Source organism: Parambassis ranga, chromosome 21, assembly GCF_900634625.1.
Source record: "Parambassis ranga chromosome 21, fParRan2.1, whole genome shotgun sequence".
Classification (NCBI taxonomy): Eukaryota; Metazoa; Chordata; class Actinopteri; family Ambassidae; genus Parambassis; species Parambassis ranga.
Window position 1 is genome coordinate 19,659,718 of NC_041041.1, and position 17,995 is coordinate 19,677,712.

At 41.1% G+C, this 17,995-nt stretch overlaps 2 protein-coding genes across 6 annotated transcripts in view; both read right to left on the minus strand.

Moving 5' to 3' along the window:
- Positions 1-375: 375 nt before the first annotated feature.
- LOC114426620 (motor neuron and pancreas homeobox protein 1-like) lies at positions 376-1,769 on the minus strand. The gene is made up of 3 exons (XM_028394138.1): positions 1,643-1,769; positions 840-1,000; positions 376-758 (listed from the first exon to the last, which is right to left on the minus strand). The coding sequence occupies exons 1-3, from the start codon at positions 1,764-1,766 to the stop codon at positions 426-428; spliced, it is 618 nt and encodes a 205-aa protein (XP_028249939.1). The 5' UTR covers positions 1,767-1,769; the 3' UTR covers positions 376-425.
- Positions 1,770-13,401: 11,632 nt separating this feature from the next.
- Positions 13,402-17,995, minus strand: part of myo1b (myosin IB) — a 48,403-nt gene continuing 43,809 nt past the window's right edge. For 3 of the 5 annotated variants that reach the window (XM_028394244.1, XM_028394243.1, XM_028394245.1), the window contains 8 exons: positions 17,207-17,293; positions 16,391-16,465; positions 16,176-16,310; positions 15,372-15,478; positions 15,140-15,272; positions 14,636-14,788; positions 14,393-14,523; positions 13,402-14,315 (listed from right to left, as the gene is read on the minus strand). In XM_028394244.1, coding sequence (XP_028250045.1) covers positions 14,183-14,315; positions 14,393-14,523; positions 14,636-14,788; positions 15,140-15,272; positions 15,372-15,478; positions 16,176-16,310; positions 16,391-16,465; positions 17,207-17,293 — 954 coding nt within the window. In that variant the 3' untranslated portion in view covers positions 13,402-14,182. The remainder of the gene's footprint in view (positions 14,316-14,392; positions 14,524-14,635; positions 14,789-15,139; positions 15,273-15,371; positions 15,479-16,175; positions 16,311-16,390; positions 16,466-17,206; positions 17,294-17,995) is intronic. The other 2 variants (XM_028394248.1, XM_028394242.1) reach the window with 1 other exon arrangement.

Sequence of the window (17,995 nt, forward strand, 5' to 3'; positions counted from 1 at the left end):
TCAGGAAGCAAGTATAAGTAATGTAACACTGACTCTCAGTCTCCAAATGGTTTATGTGTCCACTGCCTTTCATGAAAGTGCTATTATCCACCATATAGTTTAAGTACATGTACATGTACATTCATAGTTAATTGGATTTATTGCAGATGACAGAGCAGGGACATGGGCTTTAATGTTTTTCAATAATAAAACTGCAGATAAATAACAGATGACACTGTCATGGTTTGTTGTAATTATCATACCAGCCCTTTGAGCACATCTGCTTTTGCAAACTTGTATTTGGTCCATGGGACTCCCATGGGACTTTGAAAAAAGAAATTATATATATATATATATATATATATATATAACCATTTTCCTTATGTTTGAGCACCTGATTTCATTACATATTTTATAAAATAAAGAAAATAAAAACATGCTTATAACTATGGGAAAACTCCACTTCTTGTCTCTCTGCCTCCCTCCTCCATCTCCTCCTCTGAGTAAGAGCTGTAGTTCCCTGTTCCTTCTCCTGTGTGCCTTGTGAATCCAACTGATCCTAAACATCCTTCCCCCAGCACCTCAACCTCCTCCTTTTCATCCTCATCTTCCCCCTCTATCTCATCTTCATCCTCCAGGCTGGAGCCATGAGAGCCACTGTGAGTCTGCATATCCATCCCGGCTCTTTCTGTGTCTGTCAGGGAGGTTGGGGTTACTTGTTCCTTAGCTTTGCGACTTCTCTTCCACTTCATACGTCTGTTCTGGAACCAGATCTTAACCTAAAAACAACAGGAAACATGTATTTTTAGCCATTTGGTAACAAAAATAATAAGCACATTTCTACTGTTAGTAATGTGTACCTGAGTCTCTGTCAGCATGAGGGAAGTGGCCACCTCGAAACGTTTTGGTCTGGACAAGTACTTGTTGAGCTTGAATTGATTTTCCAATTCCAGCAGCTGTTGACTGGTGAAAGCTGTCCTGGGCCTCCGGCACTTCCCCATTAACCCTGCCTGAGCTGGTGCTGAGAGGGAAAACAGAATCATTTTTACATCACGTGTGGAAAAGGCAACATTTTAAAAAAAAAAATTGGTTTCAACATAATTTTGTTCAGGCCTTAGGAAAACCTGCCTGCACATCTGTTTCTTTGTGTGTTAACATTTATTGCTATGATGGGAGGTCATGATGAGGGGATTGCCTTTGAGGGGGTAATAAACCATCACAGAGGTCCATTACCTTAATGAAAATACCATAAATGTTATCAGTTGATTGAGTGGTAGGTCTATTTTAGGTGTTACCTTTACCGTAAAACATTGCATGTTATTTTTATGAGATAAATTGTCCTTAAGTGACAGCATCTCAATGTCAAAGTCCTTTCAAAACACAAGGATGTTTACACAACATGGAAATGTAGCAGAAACACACAGTAGCTATGTGATTTTTGCATAATATACTGTAATGACAAATAACACAAATAAAGCTGTTAATATTTACAATATTACATACAATTCGAAATTTATATTATATATATATATATATCATTTATAGATATAAATATATATTGTTTACATTTGCATATATAAAGAATTTTGCATTTGCATTTTGTAAAACAATACTTGCAGCATTTTTGCTTTTCATAGTTATTTATAGCAAAAATAATACTCACTATAGTCTCCGAGTCTAGGCATCATCATCCCGGCTCTGATCCAGGGCTCCAGAGATCCAGACATGTTGGCCCCTTTCAGCTGCTCCGAGTAGGGATGGACAAGGTGCGTGAAGCCGGGGTACATGAAGGCAGGATGTTGGCCCCCAAGGGCCGCCAGAGGATATATGGAGCCCGGGTGCATTCCGATGAGACCCACCTGATGCAAAGCAGTGAATCCTGACTGGGACACGTTGAAGAGATGGGATTTGGGCAGGACCCCTGACGGGACTGGAGAGGAGTTTGTTGGGTTCGGATGAGGGGAGGGCGTCTGTGAGCCGCGGTTCGACGCGGGGCTATCCTCGGGACTCCGGCTGTAATACAACCCCGGGGACGCACTGTCACTATCGGTCCTCTGCTCCAGGTCATGCGCCAGCAGGGCATCAATGCGAAAGTTCTTGGATTTCTCTATGGTCGTAGTCATTCTCTGACTTGTTGTATCCAGTGATATTAGGCTAACTAGTGCAAACACGCCCTTTGCCGCTGTTAATAACTAATTTAACCTCAAGAATTTTACGAATCAAACTTTCTGCTGAACTTCTAACTAACACTAAATGACTGAATACACAATGTAACCTCCTAAACCTAACGCAAAGGGGTCTACGTGTTATTCCTCTTCCTGGAAGAAATGTCTCTCTGACCCACTCCACTAACCCTGTGCGTAAAAGCTACTTGACGCAGCAGGAAAATTACTCGCACCCTTAGTACCATAAAGTCTGCTCGTTTGTGATTGGCCAGAGCCCTGCAGCACAGAGGCAGGGTGGATTCAAACTACTGGGCGACTTTTTGTGAGACGACTCATTGTTGAATTTAAAGATGTTTGCAAAAATGAAAAAAAGAAAATGAGTGTTTGGCTGATGTAGTTACTTTTTGATACTATACTACACAAGAAAGATTGACTTTTGTGATCTGTCACACAAACACACACACACACACTTGAAACCTTTACTACTTTAATTGCTGTAATCACACTAGAGTGCTGATGAAATGAATCACTTTATAGATCTCTCTTCATTAAACTTTATTGCCTGCAAAACTGTTCTTATCAGAGGTTGCTGCTATGATTATCAGTCATCACCACACCACGGAGCTGATAAAAAGGCAGTAAACTGACAGGAAGCATCTTCTCTCTCAGCAGAAGTATGAATCTTGAAGCAAAGCTGTTTTAGTGACTGCTTGCGTTTTATTCTCTTACATATAACTCAAGTGTCTTCTGCTTTCTTCAGTGCACATACATATAACATGATATAAATAAAGCAGGACAGCAAGTGTAAATCCAGCTTTTCCAGGGAGTCTTCCCGTCAACCTGATTCCCACCTGTTCCGGAAAAAACACCTTAATTTAGAGCTCAGAGGGAGCAATTAAGTCTCACTTATATCACTTAAACAAACTCATATAGACTCTGTCACATTCACCTGAGGTGATTTCCTGCTGGAACATACAGGACTGATAAGAGACGTAGACCTGGGAAAACAAACCGCTCTCATGTCAAAGACAAACACAGCAACACCTGCTGAACTTCCCAACAGACTTTAAACCAAACAGCATAAGTTGCATGGGATAGGTGTGTGCCGGCATGTAGTCTTACTCTATGTGGATATAGTGAATGCGATAAAAGTGGACTAACATCTTAGAATTTGTTTAGGTATGATTGTCCGCCAGTTGTTGTAGACTCGCAAAAGACATGAGAAGCTTTGCTGCAATGTTTCCTTCTATTCTGCAAGAATAATTTAATCACACAGAAGTCTTAATAAATGTTTTGTGTTTGTAAAGTATGGCTCAGTTTGGACCATGTGTGCATGGATGGAACTGATGCTGTAAAAACCTGCTGTAAAATAATGAATTCTGTGATGTGTTCTCCATTAGATAAAACAGTAACTAGCTTTATGTCACCATTTAATAAAGTTTTAACACGTCCCAGGATCCGAGGACAAATATAACATAATTTGTGATAAGGGCCTGTAGATATAAGGAACACAGCATTTGAAATTTAACACCACTGAGAGAGATTGTGTTTGGTATTATAGTAGAATGGTGATTTATGGTCATTAGATTGCCACATTAATGACCTTAATGAAAAGTCTTTGTGTTATTATACACACAGCTTTTATCTCTTCACAAATAGATCACTGTCATACTTTGTACTGTAATATACCCCTGACCAAAGGATGGAGTGAAGTGTATGTAAGGTCAACCTTTCATAGCAAATCAGTGGAATTTTTGTCATGCATCCACAGGAGATTCAGAATTAGTGTCTTTCTAAACACTTTATCTTGAATTTAATAGTAAGTACACTGTTGAATACTGATATTATACACTACACACTAATTTTAGATGACTCTCAAACACACACATGCAGGCCTGACAAGAGAAACAATGCAGACCAGAGTCAAATGCCACAGAGGAGAACGACCATCCCAAAGCTCCCGTCTTCACTTAGCAGTGAAAGAGCCGTTCATGTTGGCTCTTTTCATGTACAAATGGAAATGAGGTTAACCCAGTGGGTGACTCTGTCACACTGCTATGACCAAAGGGATACACTATTTTTAAGAAGTAAGGGCAGGGACCAAATTAATTATTATTTTGTCACACTTATTGTAGCCAAATTTTTTAACAAAAGCTTATCCAATTTTAAAAACTTTATTTGTATTTGTACAAGACACAATGTCATAAAAAACAATAATGAATCCATATTGTAGATTCGATAAAGTCAGAATTTGGGATCATTTCCATGAGGCCGTCAACTGACACAGTGTTTCTTCTGAAACTCTAACATTAGTCATTCTGATCATATCGACTCAGTTCATACCCTGTTGCTCCCCGGAGCAGCAGGTTTGTGACATAATATAAAAAAAAAACTTTTTAAACTAAACTGACCACTAGGAATCTGATACACATTTAGAGAACTAGTGAAATTGTATAAGGTAAAACATGTATCCCAGGGACACCAGGTCAAGAAGAAAATCCCACCAAATTCCCAACATATAGAGTATAATAAGGCCTGTTGTTCCCCTGCTGTCTGTGAATCCTATTGTGGTATATAGTCTAATATCTGCTGTAGGTTTCTATTGTGTCTATTGTCGTACTGCAGTTTTGCTCTGATTGGCCTAATGGACCGCAGGGGAATAGAACACTTCCTGGTCGAGCAGGGGTGGGTGTTCAGGGTTGCAAAGTTCACCGTCGTTCAAAATGAGTTGATTAATGACAGCCTTCACAGCGGAGACTGAGGGATAATGAGGAGGACAAGAGGGAGGAACGGAGGAGGAGAGGAGGAGGGATAGGAGGGGAGGTGGGAGGAGGAGAGCTGAGATTGGATGATTATTACTTAGCACAGTTATAGTGAGATGACAGTATAATAAGATGAGGCTGAAGCAGAGGGAGAGAAAGAAGAGGAGTCACATAGCTAATTAGTCCTAAACAGAGGTCTGTGAATAAGAGGAGGAGACAGACACACGTAGGGCTGGTTAACACACAAAGACAGGGGCAGCAGAGGAGTGGCTGCACAGAGTAGTTAAACATCTGTTGCTCTGTGGGACACCCAGACAGCTCTGCAGGGTGAGGTTCCCAAAATACTCATTATCCACATAACACAAACATATAAATGCTCTAACTAAACCCCTATACAAAGCTGTCACCTGCATAAACAGACTGACTTTTCTGTCTGACTTTTCTACTTATCTGTAGAATTATCATTTAACTAGAAATAATTACATTTCTCTTGTTTGACATGATTATTCACAGTCATAATTGTGATTCTTATAGACATATAATTAAAAAGGCCTGTTCAAATGTCAATACTCGCTATTTTATCTTATTTATTTATTTTTTTGCTTTGTGTAAAAGCATATTAAAAAATATCAATATCAAAAACATAAAACCTCTTTCGTGTTTTATATTGCGTCCCCTCTGCCTGCTTCCATTTCCAATTAGTTGAGCTGCAGCAGGTGCTGCTGATCACCAGTCCTTGATGAATTGATCATCAGCACATGTTCAGACCTCTATAAAACTTTTGACAGTTTGCTGCTCTGGAACATTCAGGTGTGTGTGAACACAATGACAAGAGAGAAAGACATAAACAATGGTGTTAGAGAAGCAGCTGTTGCTGCACATCAAACTGGAAAGACTTATGAAACCATCAAATTATTTGGAGTTCAACGTTCGTACAGTGAGAAAGATTATTCACAAGTGGAAACATTCACGTCCCAAACGAGCTACATGTCAGAGTCTACAGGCCTCACTGAGCATGCTCAGTGTTAATGTGATTGACAGCACTATTAGAAGAAGACTAAAACAAAAGGGTTTAAGGAGAAAGACTCTAAATGCACACAGAAGCACAACTGATGTTCACAAAACTGCATCTTCAAATTGAGCCATGCAACAGGACAATGATCTACATCAGAATATCTTACAAAAACACAAAAATCAAGGTGTTGGAAAGGCCTAATCAAACACCAGACCTTAAGAACGCTGTGTATAAGCAAAAACCTCAATGAACTGAAGCGATGTTGTGAAGAAGACCTATTGCCATTTCTTCTCCAGGTGCACCCAGTTGTCCATTTGATGCCATGATCTTTCCTTCTTCCGTTGGTCCACACTCCACAGTCTAGTTCTGACACACATGTGCTGATTGTGGACCCTTATTGAAGTGGATGCAGCAGACTGTGATGCACTGTGTGTTCTGTCACTTTTTTGTGACCATTTAGTAGCTGGTAATTTTTGCCCCACAGAACCTGCTACTGCTGTGATTGATCCCAACAAAGAGACTGATCTGAAGAACCTGTGAAAGAGTTAGGCTATTCTGAGTCCTTATTTTTCATGAGGGATCAACATTGCTCCTTGTTCACAAAAAGAAAAGAATGACAAGAAAGGAACATCTTCTCAGGGACACAATCCTTTTACATTTTTATAGATATATAAAACCAGACTGACATCTCTCTATTTCTCATCCCTGACTTTAGTCAGGAAGATATTTCAGAGTGGAGACAGTTCAATTAGCCCTGTGGTCCATGGACACTCCCACCGATCCATGTTTGTGTGTTTTAATCAGACCAGCTGCATGCACATGTCGGTGTGTGCGTAGAAATTTTAGGGTTAGGTGATGAAGGGAAACACATAACTCTTTATCATCATGCTCTGACACTGTCACTGTCATCAGCTCTCCTCCATGGCTTTTTATGTGTCCCCCTCTCTGTTGGAAGATTAAATAAAACACAGGGGGAGAGATGAGTGTATGTTGTAGGTTTCTACAGTTATTGCGTAGCTGTGGGGGTGTTGCTTGCAGTCTGTATATGTAAGTGTGTACTGAAATGAGCAGCATGGTGATATATGTCTCAGAAGCAATTTGGATAAAAGATTTGATGCAGGATTCTCATCCTTTTTGCATATGGGTGGTGCATAACTGCTAACATGTGTTTTTTATGAATCTGGTGGTGTTGTCTGGGATTTTGGTTGATTGGGTAATTTAAGTAATATGTAAGTACAAAGCGGACATTTTTATGCAACAATGTCTCAAAAAATGATGATTGAATTTTGAATTGGAGAAGCACACATGCTGATAAACCTCTGTAATGTGTGACAGATGTGTGTGTGCATTGTGCTTTGACCACTGTATCTAAGTGTTAGTGTGCTTGTTTAAAGGAGAAGCTTGTGTTTGGCTATCCAGGGGTTAACGGGGGAATTAGCTTTGCTTTATTTGGTCATTTTAACACAGGCCGGACTGACAGGCGTAGAGGAGGAGCTGTCACTGCTTGATGTATGTTTGCGCCACACTGAAGATGAGATTTCATTTCCCTAATTCATCCCTGGCCCCATACATGACTCCTTCTCTTGTTATTGTCTCCTTCCACCTTCTGCTCACCCTGCCTTTGCTTCGGTCTTTGCCCCCCACTGCAGATGTTGCTTGTCTGATGGCAGTCCGGACAATTTAATTAGTTACAGTAACACGCAAAGGGAAAAAACAGGTGTTGAAGTGATTATAGCTGCATTAGATGCCATATTAACGATTTAATAAAGAGCCATTATCACCATCGTTTAAATCTAAACAGCCTCTTGGAGCGATGCCTTCACTGGTTTACACTCGGTTGCAAACACGAGGTTGAATTTTTAACATTGCTTTGTGACTGTGTGGAAAAGTGCATGGGACTCTTTGAATACCGTTGCCATGGTAGCAAAGAAAATAATGGAAAATCTGCAAATGAGAGAAGTTTTAATGGCTTTTAATGTGACCCAAATGTTTTTTCATATCAACAGAACAAGGACTGCGAGGGAAATGACACCAACCTCAGTCTAATTCACAGGAATGGAACATCAGACAAATATTCACAGAGGCAGCTATACTGCTAACACTAACACACATGCCTGTCGGTTCCTCCTGCATAATGCCTGTAAACGAGCACCTAATGATGTGTGTGCAGCTATTTGCTTATCCATATCAGTTCCACAGCTGCCTGTGCTCTCACCTAGTCTCCATCGCTTAGATAAAGACACACACACAGTGACAGGACAACTTCTGTTGGCACACTACGCAGAGAGCAAGTGAAGATTTATTATTTACATTCGGAAAAGCAGCAATTTAAAAGTGCTTACAGCAGAAACTGGAGGCTGGAAAGAGACTTTAAGTTCTTATCAACGGAACTGAGAAACTCTACAAGCCCATCACAGGACTGTCAACAATTAAAACATCCATTGCTTCTCTGACATGAAGTATTGAGTTTGGAATGTTGTTTGGTTTCTTAAATACCACGACAGTCATTGATGAACCTATTGCATGTTTCAGAATTTAGCAAAAAACTCTCAGCATGAAACATCTCAATAACACAACCTCAGGGAAGTCACTGAAACATGTAACCTATGCAGCCTACATGTTCTATAACATAACATTTGCTGCATCCATGTTCAGCTATCCACAGATGGTGAAGCAGAAGCCCTCCCGTCAATCCTTAACTAGCCCTCCTCCCTCCATTGTTGTCTATTGACGTGATAATGGCTACAAATTGATGAAGCCATTGAGTGTGCTGGTGACACAAGGGCGAGAGAGGACACAAACTCTCCACCACCCAGTAACACTCATTAATCAGATCTCCTCAAGTCCCCGTCCCTCCCTCCAGACTGCCTGACAGACCTACTGCCAGAGGCAGCAATATAATACCTTGTGTCCGTCCCCCGTCTGTGGGTGTCCCCCGCGTGTCTGTCTCTTCACATCATCCTCTTGCTGTATTCTCGTTTGTTGGGACTGTGCCATAGAGTCACACTGAAGATGGAGGTGCACCTCTGTATCAGCCTTGTTAGAAAGTCACAAAGTGACGTCCACATGCCGAATTAGCAGCCTTACATGAAAGGTAAAGAAATGAATTGTTGTCAATTGACTGGTTCTGCTCCTGCGGACTGCTTTCATTTAAATCACAGCATAGATTTATGTCAAAGTAAATGAGCAGGCCGCCAAGCAATGTGTTGACATCTCCATGCTAAACTTCCTCACTCAATAATGAAATCAGCCTTGACGCCATGGCAGCTCAATATAGTCAATAATGTTAACTTACTTCTAGCGTGTAAAGGATAATATATTTAGAGCGGCTGTGATAGGGAAAAAGTGAAAACAAAAAATAATAATAGAAGGATTCTGGATCTTTTTAAAATATCTAAAAATAACAACACAAGCTCTTGCTTTAGGAGAGATGCCGTACATTGGCTACAGATGGCATGAGAGTTCTTTAAATGTCCTCACAACACATCCAGAAAGACAAACATTATGCTAATTAAATTAGAGCATTAAATGCAATCTGTTATGTTCCAGTGCGGCAGGAAGAGGATTACTTATGATGATTTCATTATGCAATGATAAATGAAAAGAAAAGATGTTTGATCTAGAGCATCACTGGTTCACACTGATCTTATTGACTGCAGTGGCAGTAAATTCAAGCCATGAAAAAGGTCCTGGTAATCATTCAGTAGAATAACAGAGAGACAGCTTTCTGGGTTCAATGTTATTTTATGTATTTCGAATAAATAATTTTTAGGATACAGAACAAAAAGTGCAATCATAGCACGACAGGCAGGTCCATCCCTGTTAGATCTGAACAGGCTACAGGGCTGCAGACAGGAGGACTGACAGGAGGTGCTCCAGCTAACCATTTTCCTATCAGTGTATGGTTCTGTAGACTGAGGCCAGGCCTAACAGCTTTTCTGAGAATAAAGGCTGCATGGAGAGTGATGACAGCCTATAATCTGAGCCCACTGGGTCCACTGTGACCAGGTCTGTAATATAAAAAAGTGGATCCAAAATGCTGACAGAACAACGGTTGATTGACAGCTGATTAGTGTTGGTTAGAACTGTTGCAGGTGAATGTGGATGGTGAGGGGAAAATGTTGGCAGAGAAGGATGAAACGCATGAGGTTTCAGACCACAGAAGTTAGTTCACATAGTAGAAGCAGGATTTACACACTGAGAGCTTGATTGCTGGATGAGCCTCAGGAGTGTCAGAGAGACTGATGACTGTCAGGTGTGCCACATCCACACAATCACAATAGTGTTTCCCCATGTACTCTAACTACACAATAGATCATGTCATGTTTCTCTGGCCATTTAGTTAGTGTATAGGACTGAGCTTATTAATACTTTTTCTGAAGTAGCATTGAAACAGGATTTACAAGAAGAGAGCAATTTGAAGACTGGCAATGATAAAAAATAAAGAAATGAAAAAATAGTAAATGAATTAAAAAATAAGAAAAAGAAATTCAATTAAACAAGTTTGATTGCTGCAGCTGAAGCATTGCTTTGAATGCTGATGTGAAGGATTGCTCTGAATTGCTGGAGAATCAGAGCAGTTCAGAGCTTTGCACGCCTCTGTGTGTCAGTCTGTCACCATGGTAACAGCAGAGGAGACCTCAAAAACCACTCCAATTTTGAGAGAAACGATTCGGAATTAGAAAATTCTGAATACAAGTTTGATAGAGCAGCATCTAATGAGTGTTTTAAGACTAAAATGGAGTCTGTAGCTTGAAATTTGTAGGAGGAGATACATTTGGCAGATGACCCTCGTTGAAGGGCTCTCAGACTCCCATGTTAAAAATGACACCGAAATTGCTTAATAGTTTACAAATTATAATTTATTGAAAAAAAATGAAGTCCTCTGTGAACCCGGAATGTCCTCTGTGAGGTGAACATTTTGATAGTTGAATGGCTGAAATCAGTCAATGTATGCTGAAGATACGGTGCGCCAAAAAACGTACGGAAGAATAAAAAAGAAGAAGAAGAAAGAGGGTGAAGAACAATAGTCTGATTGCCTAGCAACGCCAATCAAACTAACTAGTTAAAAAATAGAATAGAATAGAATAGAATAGAATAGAATAGAATAGAATAGAATGTGTGGCCAAAATCACCTTTGCAGGGTTGGCTTGGGTTCTTATTGGCTTGGGGTAGGATATGACTGCCCCCTGGTGTCTCCCACCAATACATTTAATTAGTGAAATCCACAAATACCAGATCAATCTGGCATAATGCAGGAAAATGATACATTTTTGGACAACGCTCTGAGACCTCACCATTTTTCTCCTGTAAATATCAGACACAGATGATTCTGCTCTGTTCAAAACAGGATGCATCACATGTGTGTGTGTGTGAGAGAGAGAGAGAGAAGCAGGTGTGTGAAAACACTGCCAACAGAGTGTGGAGGTGTTAGTAAATCAGACACTGCAGTGCAGTTTTGCATAATTATGAGTCTGTTTTTGTGCTACATTAATCAGCCAACATAATAATGCAACAAAAGTAAAATTCAAATGTCATTATAAGTCTGTTTTGAAAGAGTGTATTTTCAATAACGCAAGGCATTTTTTATATTTAATATTTTATTTTTTTATGAGGCACCAGTGATGATCAGCTATTTATCTATCTTTTAACAGTAATGTCATATCTTCCACATCCACAGGATGTCGCCAAAGACTTGCCAATGTGTGAAGTGGCGCCAATACACTGTATACTACTTAGCCTGCTCCATGAGGAAGCACAGTGTGTTTGTATAAGATTTTAATTAGCAAGAAATGTAATGTAATTTTTAAATGAAACACATTTATAGAGAATATAGAATATTGGAAAAGTAGATCTGTATTTCTCCATTGCTACAACAACAAGGATTTGTACGTATCTCCACAGTCCACTGTGCGAGGCAGCCCTGCTGCTGATGTACGTCTTCATCTCTGTTTGAAAACTAGCCTATAGGCTTTCCAGCAGATGGGACTGTGCATTGTCCAATTCCTTTGCAATCCCACCGAGGGTTGAGTATCCATCAGGAGGGCTGCGACTCCACCTTCCTTTCCCAGCCTTGCAGAGTGGTGGGAACCGGGTACTGGGCAGCCCAAAATGGTATGCTATTTTTACCACTCTGTGTTCAATCTGAGGGCTGCTCCCTGGAGACCTGCTGCCGGCAGCGCTCCCAAAGCCGCGGAATTTAACCCTAGGACAGCTCTCCCCAGATGTGATGGAAAACATCTGGCCAGCTGCTTAACTACAAGGCTCGGCCATCCAGCCCCAACTCTTGCTCTCGGGCTGATACTGCTGATAAACAGCAACAAAGGCTCTTTAGAAGCAATGATTTAGATTTAGGCGCAATGAACCAATGACTGAATGACTGAGTGTAATTTAGCACACATGGCAACCATTTGAAAGAACCAATGAAAAATACCCACCAAAAAAAAAGTGTCACAGACGCCCAGATTAACAACATTTATTACTGATTTTTATTTAATTTAAAAAAGATTACTTGTAAATGTTACACTGAGTTCTACTGAAACACTTCCATGTTCTGTCTCGTAGCACAGGTTAATATTTAGGCACACAAGAATGCAGACATCATGTTTGCCAAATACAAAATGGAGAAGAGAGAGAGAGAGAGAAGTAAGGGGGAGGAAGCTGTTACCCCAGCAAAATCCACACTGAACCGGTGCAGCCGAGGAAGAAAACACATCAAAACTGGCATCCAGCTCCATTGTTCCCATGTGTGGGATGACAACGGCAACAACAACTGATTTCTCAAATCCCTGTGTGAACATGAAAAGACTCACAAACCAAGATACCCCAAAAAGTTTGGTTGATCCCTCACGCAGAAGTACAAAACCCCTCTACTAATACATCCAAATACATATTAAAATAGTCAACATGCCTGAAAATAATATCACTCTTTGCTTGTTTTGATACTCAAATTTGGCTTGTGTGTAAATATATGAATACCAAATGACATGAGCGTACAACAAAGTTGGTCAATCTCTTCAGATACATCAAGAAGCTATGCTCTCATTGTGCACTTAATATTTGGTTTTCCCTCTTGGTCATATTAACTGAAGAGCTTTTTTTCCACAATAACAGCAATTAAAAATTAGGATGCTAAACGACCCTTTGTCCGGGCCTATTATAGAGCCTATGTACAGCTTAATGTAGAGGAAAGGCAACTGCTATGGGTTCTCACTACTGTTTTGAGACAAAACATGAACTTTATTGCACACAAAATATTTGAATGTGGTGGAGACTAAACCTTAGGTTTCCCTTCCCGAATGAATTTACACATGGCAACTTACGATATGAATTCAGTGTATGGAAATAATAACTGGTAACTGATCACATGTGCAGTGTTATCAAAACAAAAAAAATGGCCACCACAGGTTGATATTTATCCCTATTCAAGCTTCTTTTTTTGGCATCAACAGCAAATGAATGGGCTCAATCACCTGTATGGTTTTGTCAATAGTTTGTATTTGTACACTGACGAGTCATGTGACCTTGCTCAATGGCACATAGGAATGGATACAAATGTGGTTTTACAATAATCTAGCAACGTCTCAGCTGTGCTTTATTTAATCTGAGAGAGAGAAAAAATATATTTATATATATAGAAAATAATACAACATACAATCAAGTTCAGGTCATCCTCTTCTGTTTTTGTTACACAGAGGTGAAAGCAAGTGCAGTATTCATCAGAGAACAATATCTGACATGGCCAAGCCCAAACCAGTTCCCAGTTCACCTCAATGTTTAAACCATCGTGTTGAAGCATGATCTGCCTAAAAAGCAGATGAGTCGAGATCAGCTGAGGCTGCAGCTTGTCACAAAGTTCTTACAACGGCAGTTTCTCTGAAGACTAATAACCGTACAGGCAGAACAATCACTCTCATCATCGCCATCATCATCATCAGAGAGAGACAGGTATTTCTGTGGCATGCAACCCAGATAAGGGCTTTCTTTGCCAAAAAAAGAAAAAAAAATAGTGGTGGCACGTGGTTACAGTTATAGTGGTGCCGTAGTAAATCTTATAAGAAGAAACTGGAGGACAACAACACAACAAGCCAAATAACTGCACAAGCCTGGGCTCAAAAGGTGGTGTGATGATGGAGTCCAGAGTTTTGAAGTGGGTGGTGGTCACCGATCACTCCAGACTTTTTATGAACAGCAGTGGAAGCAGAGACAAAGGGACAGAAAATGAGAGAGAGAGAGCGAGAGAGGGTGGGAGGGTTGTTGCACTATGCTGTTGTAGGTACCGACACCTCCAGCAGGCGGTTGTTCTTACGCTTGCAGGACACGCTGTTGCCATTCTTTGGAGCTCCCTGGATGAATTTCACGCATACTTTTTCCTGTTTAAACTGCACCAGAAACCTGCAGCAGAAAGAAAACACAAGCATTTAATCTCATGTTCTTACATGGACCCCACCTTTTTAACCTCAAGTTCCTACTCGTCTGAGATGTCAACGTCGAGCTGCGTCCTGTCTGCAGTGGTGGCCCCCATGCGGTGGAGCTTGGTGATGATTTCAATCAGGTGTTCACTGCTGAGTAAGAAGTCTCCTTTGACAGCCGACGCCGAGCCCTGAAGCAAAACAACAAAGAGTCCAGGTCTGCATGGATCTTTAAATAAACGTGTCTCTGCATGCCTTATGCTAAATAACCCAGATTAAAAATGAATCATCGTTTCTTCTTACCTCTTTGAGTTTGAGGGCGAAGAAGCCGTCAGTCTGCGTGCTGACCGACACGCTGGTGAGGTCCGGCAGAGGCACGCTGGCCTTCACCTGACCTGTTTTCTGGTCAGCCAGGACCACGTTCTTCTTCGTCAGCAGGAAGATCCGAGCCGTACCCTGCAAAAAAACCCCAACGGCATCAGTCAAGTGTGAAATAAAAAGAAACAAAGATGTTGTTTTAGATTTAGATTTAGATTTTAAAATCTCTTTGAGCCTGAAATGCTACAAGATAATACAGCTGTCCAGAAATGTCTGCTGGAACAAAACACTGCCAGTTAAGATGTCACAAACACATCAGACTGCAGAGTAGATAAGTGAAACATACATCAAAACAACTTATTACTTCTGTGCTCCAACAAGTCTGGCTGGAAAATTGAAGTCCACATCTGACAGCACAAGATAATCACTGACTTTCCAGCTTGTACATAAGCTAACAGACAGCTGTGGTGTGTGTGTGATCCTTCTTACCTTGCCATTAGCCCTGTTTATCTTGTTGACCACATCGGCCAGCAGAACCTTCTCCTCCACGGTGCTGTTGAGTTTCTGATACTTGGGGTTTTTGCTGATCTCCAGGTAGTCTCCTTTGAAAGGCTGACTCACACTGAAGACAATATGGGAACATGTGATATTTGATGTTAATACAAAAAGGATACACCCATGGTGTAAAAAAAGGGCACTCTGCCTAATTAACGTCTGTCACCTGCTTGGATAGAGAGCCTTTTTATCCTTGAAGATCTCACTTGCTTCCAGCTTCTCCTCATACACCGCCTTCTTCTCCTCTGTGAACTGGTCCCTGTATTTCTTGCACTAAACATAAAAGAAGTGTCAATGTCCTGGAGCTGTGTGTTGTTATGATATTACACCGACATGCATCATTTCTTTAGAGGGTCTACTTTACTCTAAAAATAAGGCAATGCTACTGTATATTCACTAATTGTTTGTCCTATAGTTTCAGTTTTTGAGATTCTATTGGTGTTCTTTGATACAAAGAAACAAAGGAAGAGACCATATGATCCACTTTCTGTGGGGAGAGTTGTGGGTCTTCCACATCCAAATGAACTTGTACAACAGATCCCCGGTGTATCACTACGAGAAGCTGTGGCATGGCCCCACTTTCAGATGTGCTAATCTCTCTATGGCTTTACAATCACATGAGACACCATGAAATCAATTCCTGCACCATGTTATCATGGTATCTGATATCCTCCCTTTGACCAATGGCTGATATATAATCTATTTTTTCACTTAATGCCAAAGAACATCAAGCCTTTTCTGTTAAATGTAACATAAATTTAATTTGATTTTGGTCATTAAACTTGGGGTGTTGCTAGCAGTCTCACACTAAAAAACCTCCTATAATACACTCACTGACATCCTGCATCCACTTGGAGCACAGTGAGTATGCCAGTGTCATTATTGCCTTATTGGCCAATAGCTGATATTTCATTTTAAGGTCAATACCTGCTGATAATACTGTGCATCTTTAATATTAAATATGACCAACCCTCCAGAGATGGAAAATCCTTCGGAGTTCTGTGTGAGCTCCATCCAGGAAGCGGTAAGGTCTGGTAGACCAGTTCTTGTCTATGGGTGACATGGAGGGCATGTCACGTTTCAGGCCCAGGAAGTATTTTTGCATCTGTTCACAAACAGGAAAAAATTAGTTTAATTTCTCCAAATTATTCTTAAAATAAAGACCAAATATTAAATTCCACTTACAATTCTCTGGATGGTAAAGTCATAGATCTTTTTGCCTGCGTTGGCCCTAAAGAACTTTCTGTACTCCCTGCGGACCTGTTAGAGCACAAGAATAAAAAAAACTAGTGTCAGGCACTTCCTGTCCTCCCTTGTGTTGGGTACGAAGCAGGAAAGAAAAAGAAACGCATTGATAGGAAGAATGACATCATGACACAAACAGCACATTCAAATAACGCGACATGTGGTTAGTCACAAACAACAGGAAAAACTGGAACAGATACACTCCGATCTGCTGGAATTAATCAATTACAACAATGGCTTCAGATTAATTACTGAAAAGGCAACGATGGTTATGACAAAACAACCTTCGTGTGACCTTAATTGCACAAATTGAGTTGTAAACAGGTGCGCTGTGCTTTGTGAGGCACAAGGTGGTCGATTAACATGATGAAAGAGATTAACACTGTAATGAGTGACAGTGTGTGGACAGAACACACCAAACTAGGACACACACCTAAAGAGAAAGAAACAACATGAATACTGTTGGAACAGAGCTGGTTCATAGGGGTTAGTTGAACAGATAAGAGGATGCAGACAGAGAAAAGAAGAGGTAAGACAGACAGACAGCCTCTGCCATGTTGTTTGGTAGAAATTATAGGATTTTCTTCACTAGTATCTAGGAGCTAAACCTGCAAACTATGCTAAAAAAACCACAACATGAGCAGAGACTGGCTTCCTGAAGACAACAGTAAAGTCTGAGGAGGAGAATGAGGAGGGTCAGGGGTGTCGGGTAGGTGGCTGACTTGGTGATGGCTGTGCCGTGGGGCTGGTAGGTACCTTGAGTCCCTGCCAGTAGGCCCAAATCACAGCGACAGCGTGCTTACGCCTGGCCTCTTCCTTCAGTCTCCTGAGCTCCCTGCGAGCCTGTTTGAGAAGGAGGGTGTATGAGGAGAGAGAGAGAGAGAGAGAGAGAGGGAAGAGAGCAGGAACAAATGAAGCAGGAGAAGATGAGAGGAAGAAGAGGCTGACACCGAATTGCCTGAGGTCTTACACACACACACACACACTGCACACAAGCCCTGTGTGACCGCTGAGAGAGCGTAAATGTACCGCTCCATCTACCAGAAACAAATATGGAACTGTGGGTCATATTGTCATTTATCAAGAAAACCTCTGTAAGGGAGACAGAGATGGTGCTTTTTCTTTGTTGCAGAGGTATCCACACACACTAACAAAGAGAACTGCAATGCAAACATGCATTAAACTACACAAGAAGAGGAGGTCGGGCCGAGGGCAACAGGCAGCATGCACAGGTGAAGGATGGACCTAGGAGGAAGAGGCTGAAAACACATCTGATATTATGATACGCGTCGCTGATGTGCATGTGAGGCTGCAGGTGTAGATTCACAAATGTATACTTACATGGGCTGCAAGGACAGGCTTTAAACACCATTTGTGCTATTCTGCAGTCTATATGTTAGAGGGTGTAAGTGCCGAGCAGATGATGGATATGTTAAGGTGGATTTGAGTGGAATGGGTAGATGGGAGTGGGGGGGAGGTGGGGTCGGGGGGTCGGCAGAGGCGGCTAAGTCACAGCAAGTCAACAGGCTCCCTCAAATACCTTGG

Bases quoted from the DNA above. Each gene is read 5' to 3' on its own strand.
- LOC114426620 (XM_028394138.1), bottom strand. From the start codon at position 1,766: ATGTACCCCGGCTTCACGCACCTTGTCCATCCCTACTCGGAGCAGCTG. The intron at 1,001-1,642 runs GTGAGTATTATT...TTTCCCTCTCAG, and splicing joins GCCTAGACTCGGAGACTATA to CACCAGCTCAGGCAGGGTTA. The intron at 759-839 runs GTACACATTACT...TGTTGTTTTTAG, and splicing joins TCATGCTGACAGAGACTCAG to GTTAAGATCTGGTTCCAGAA.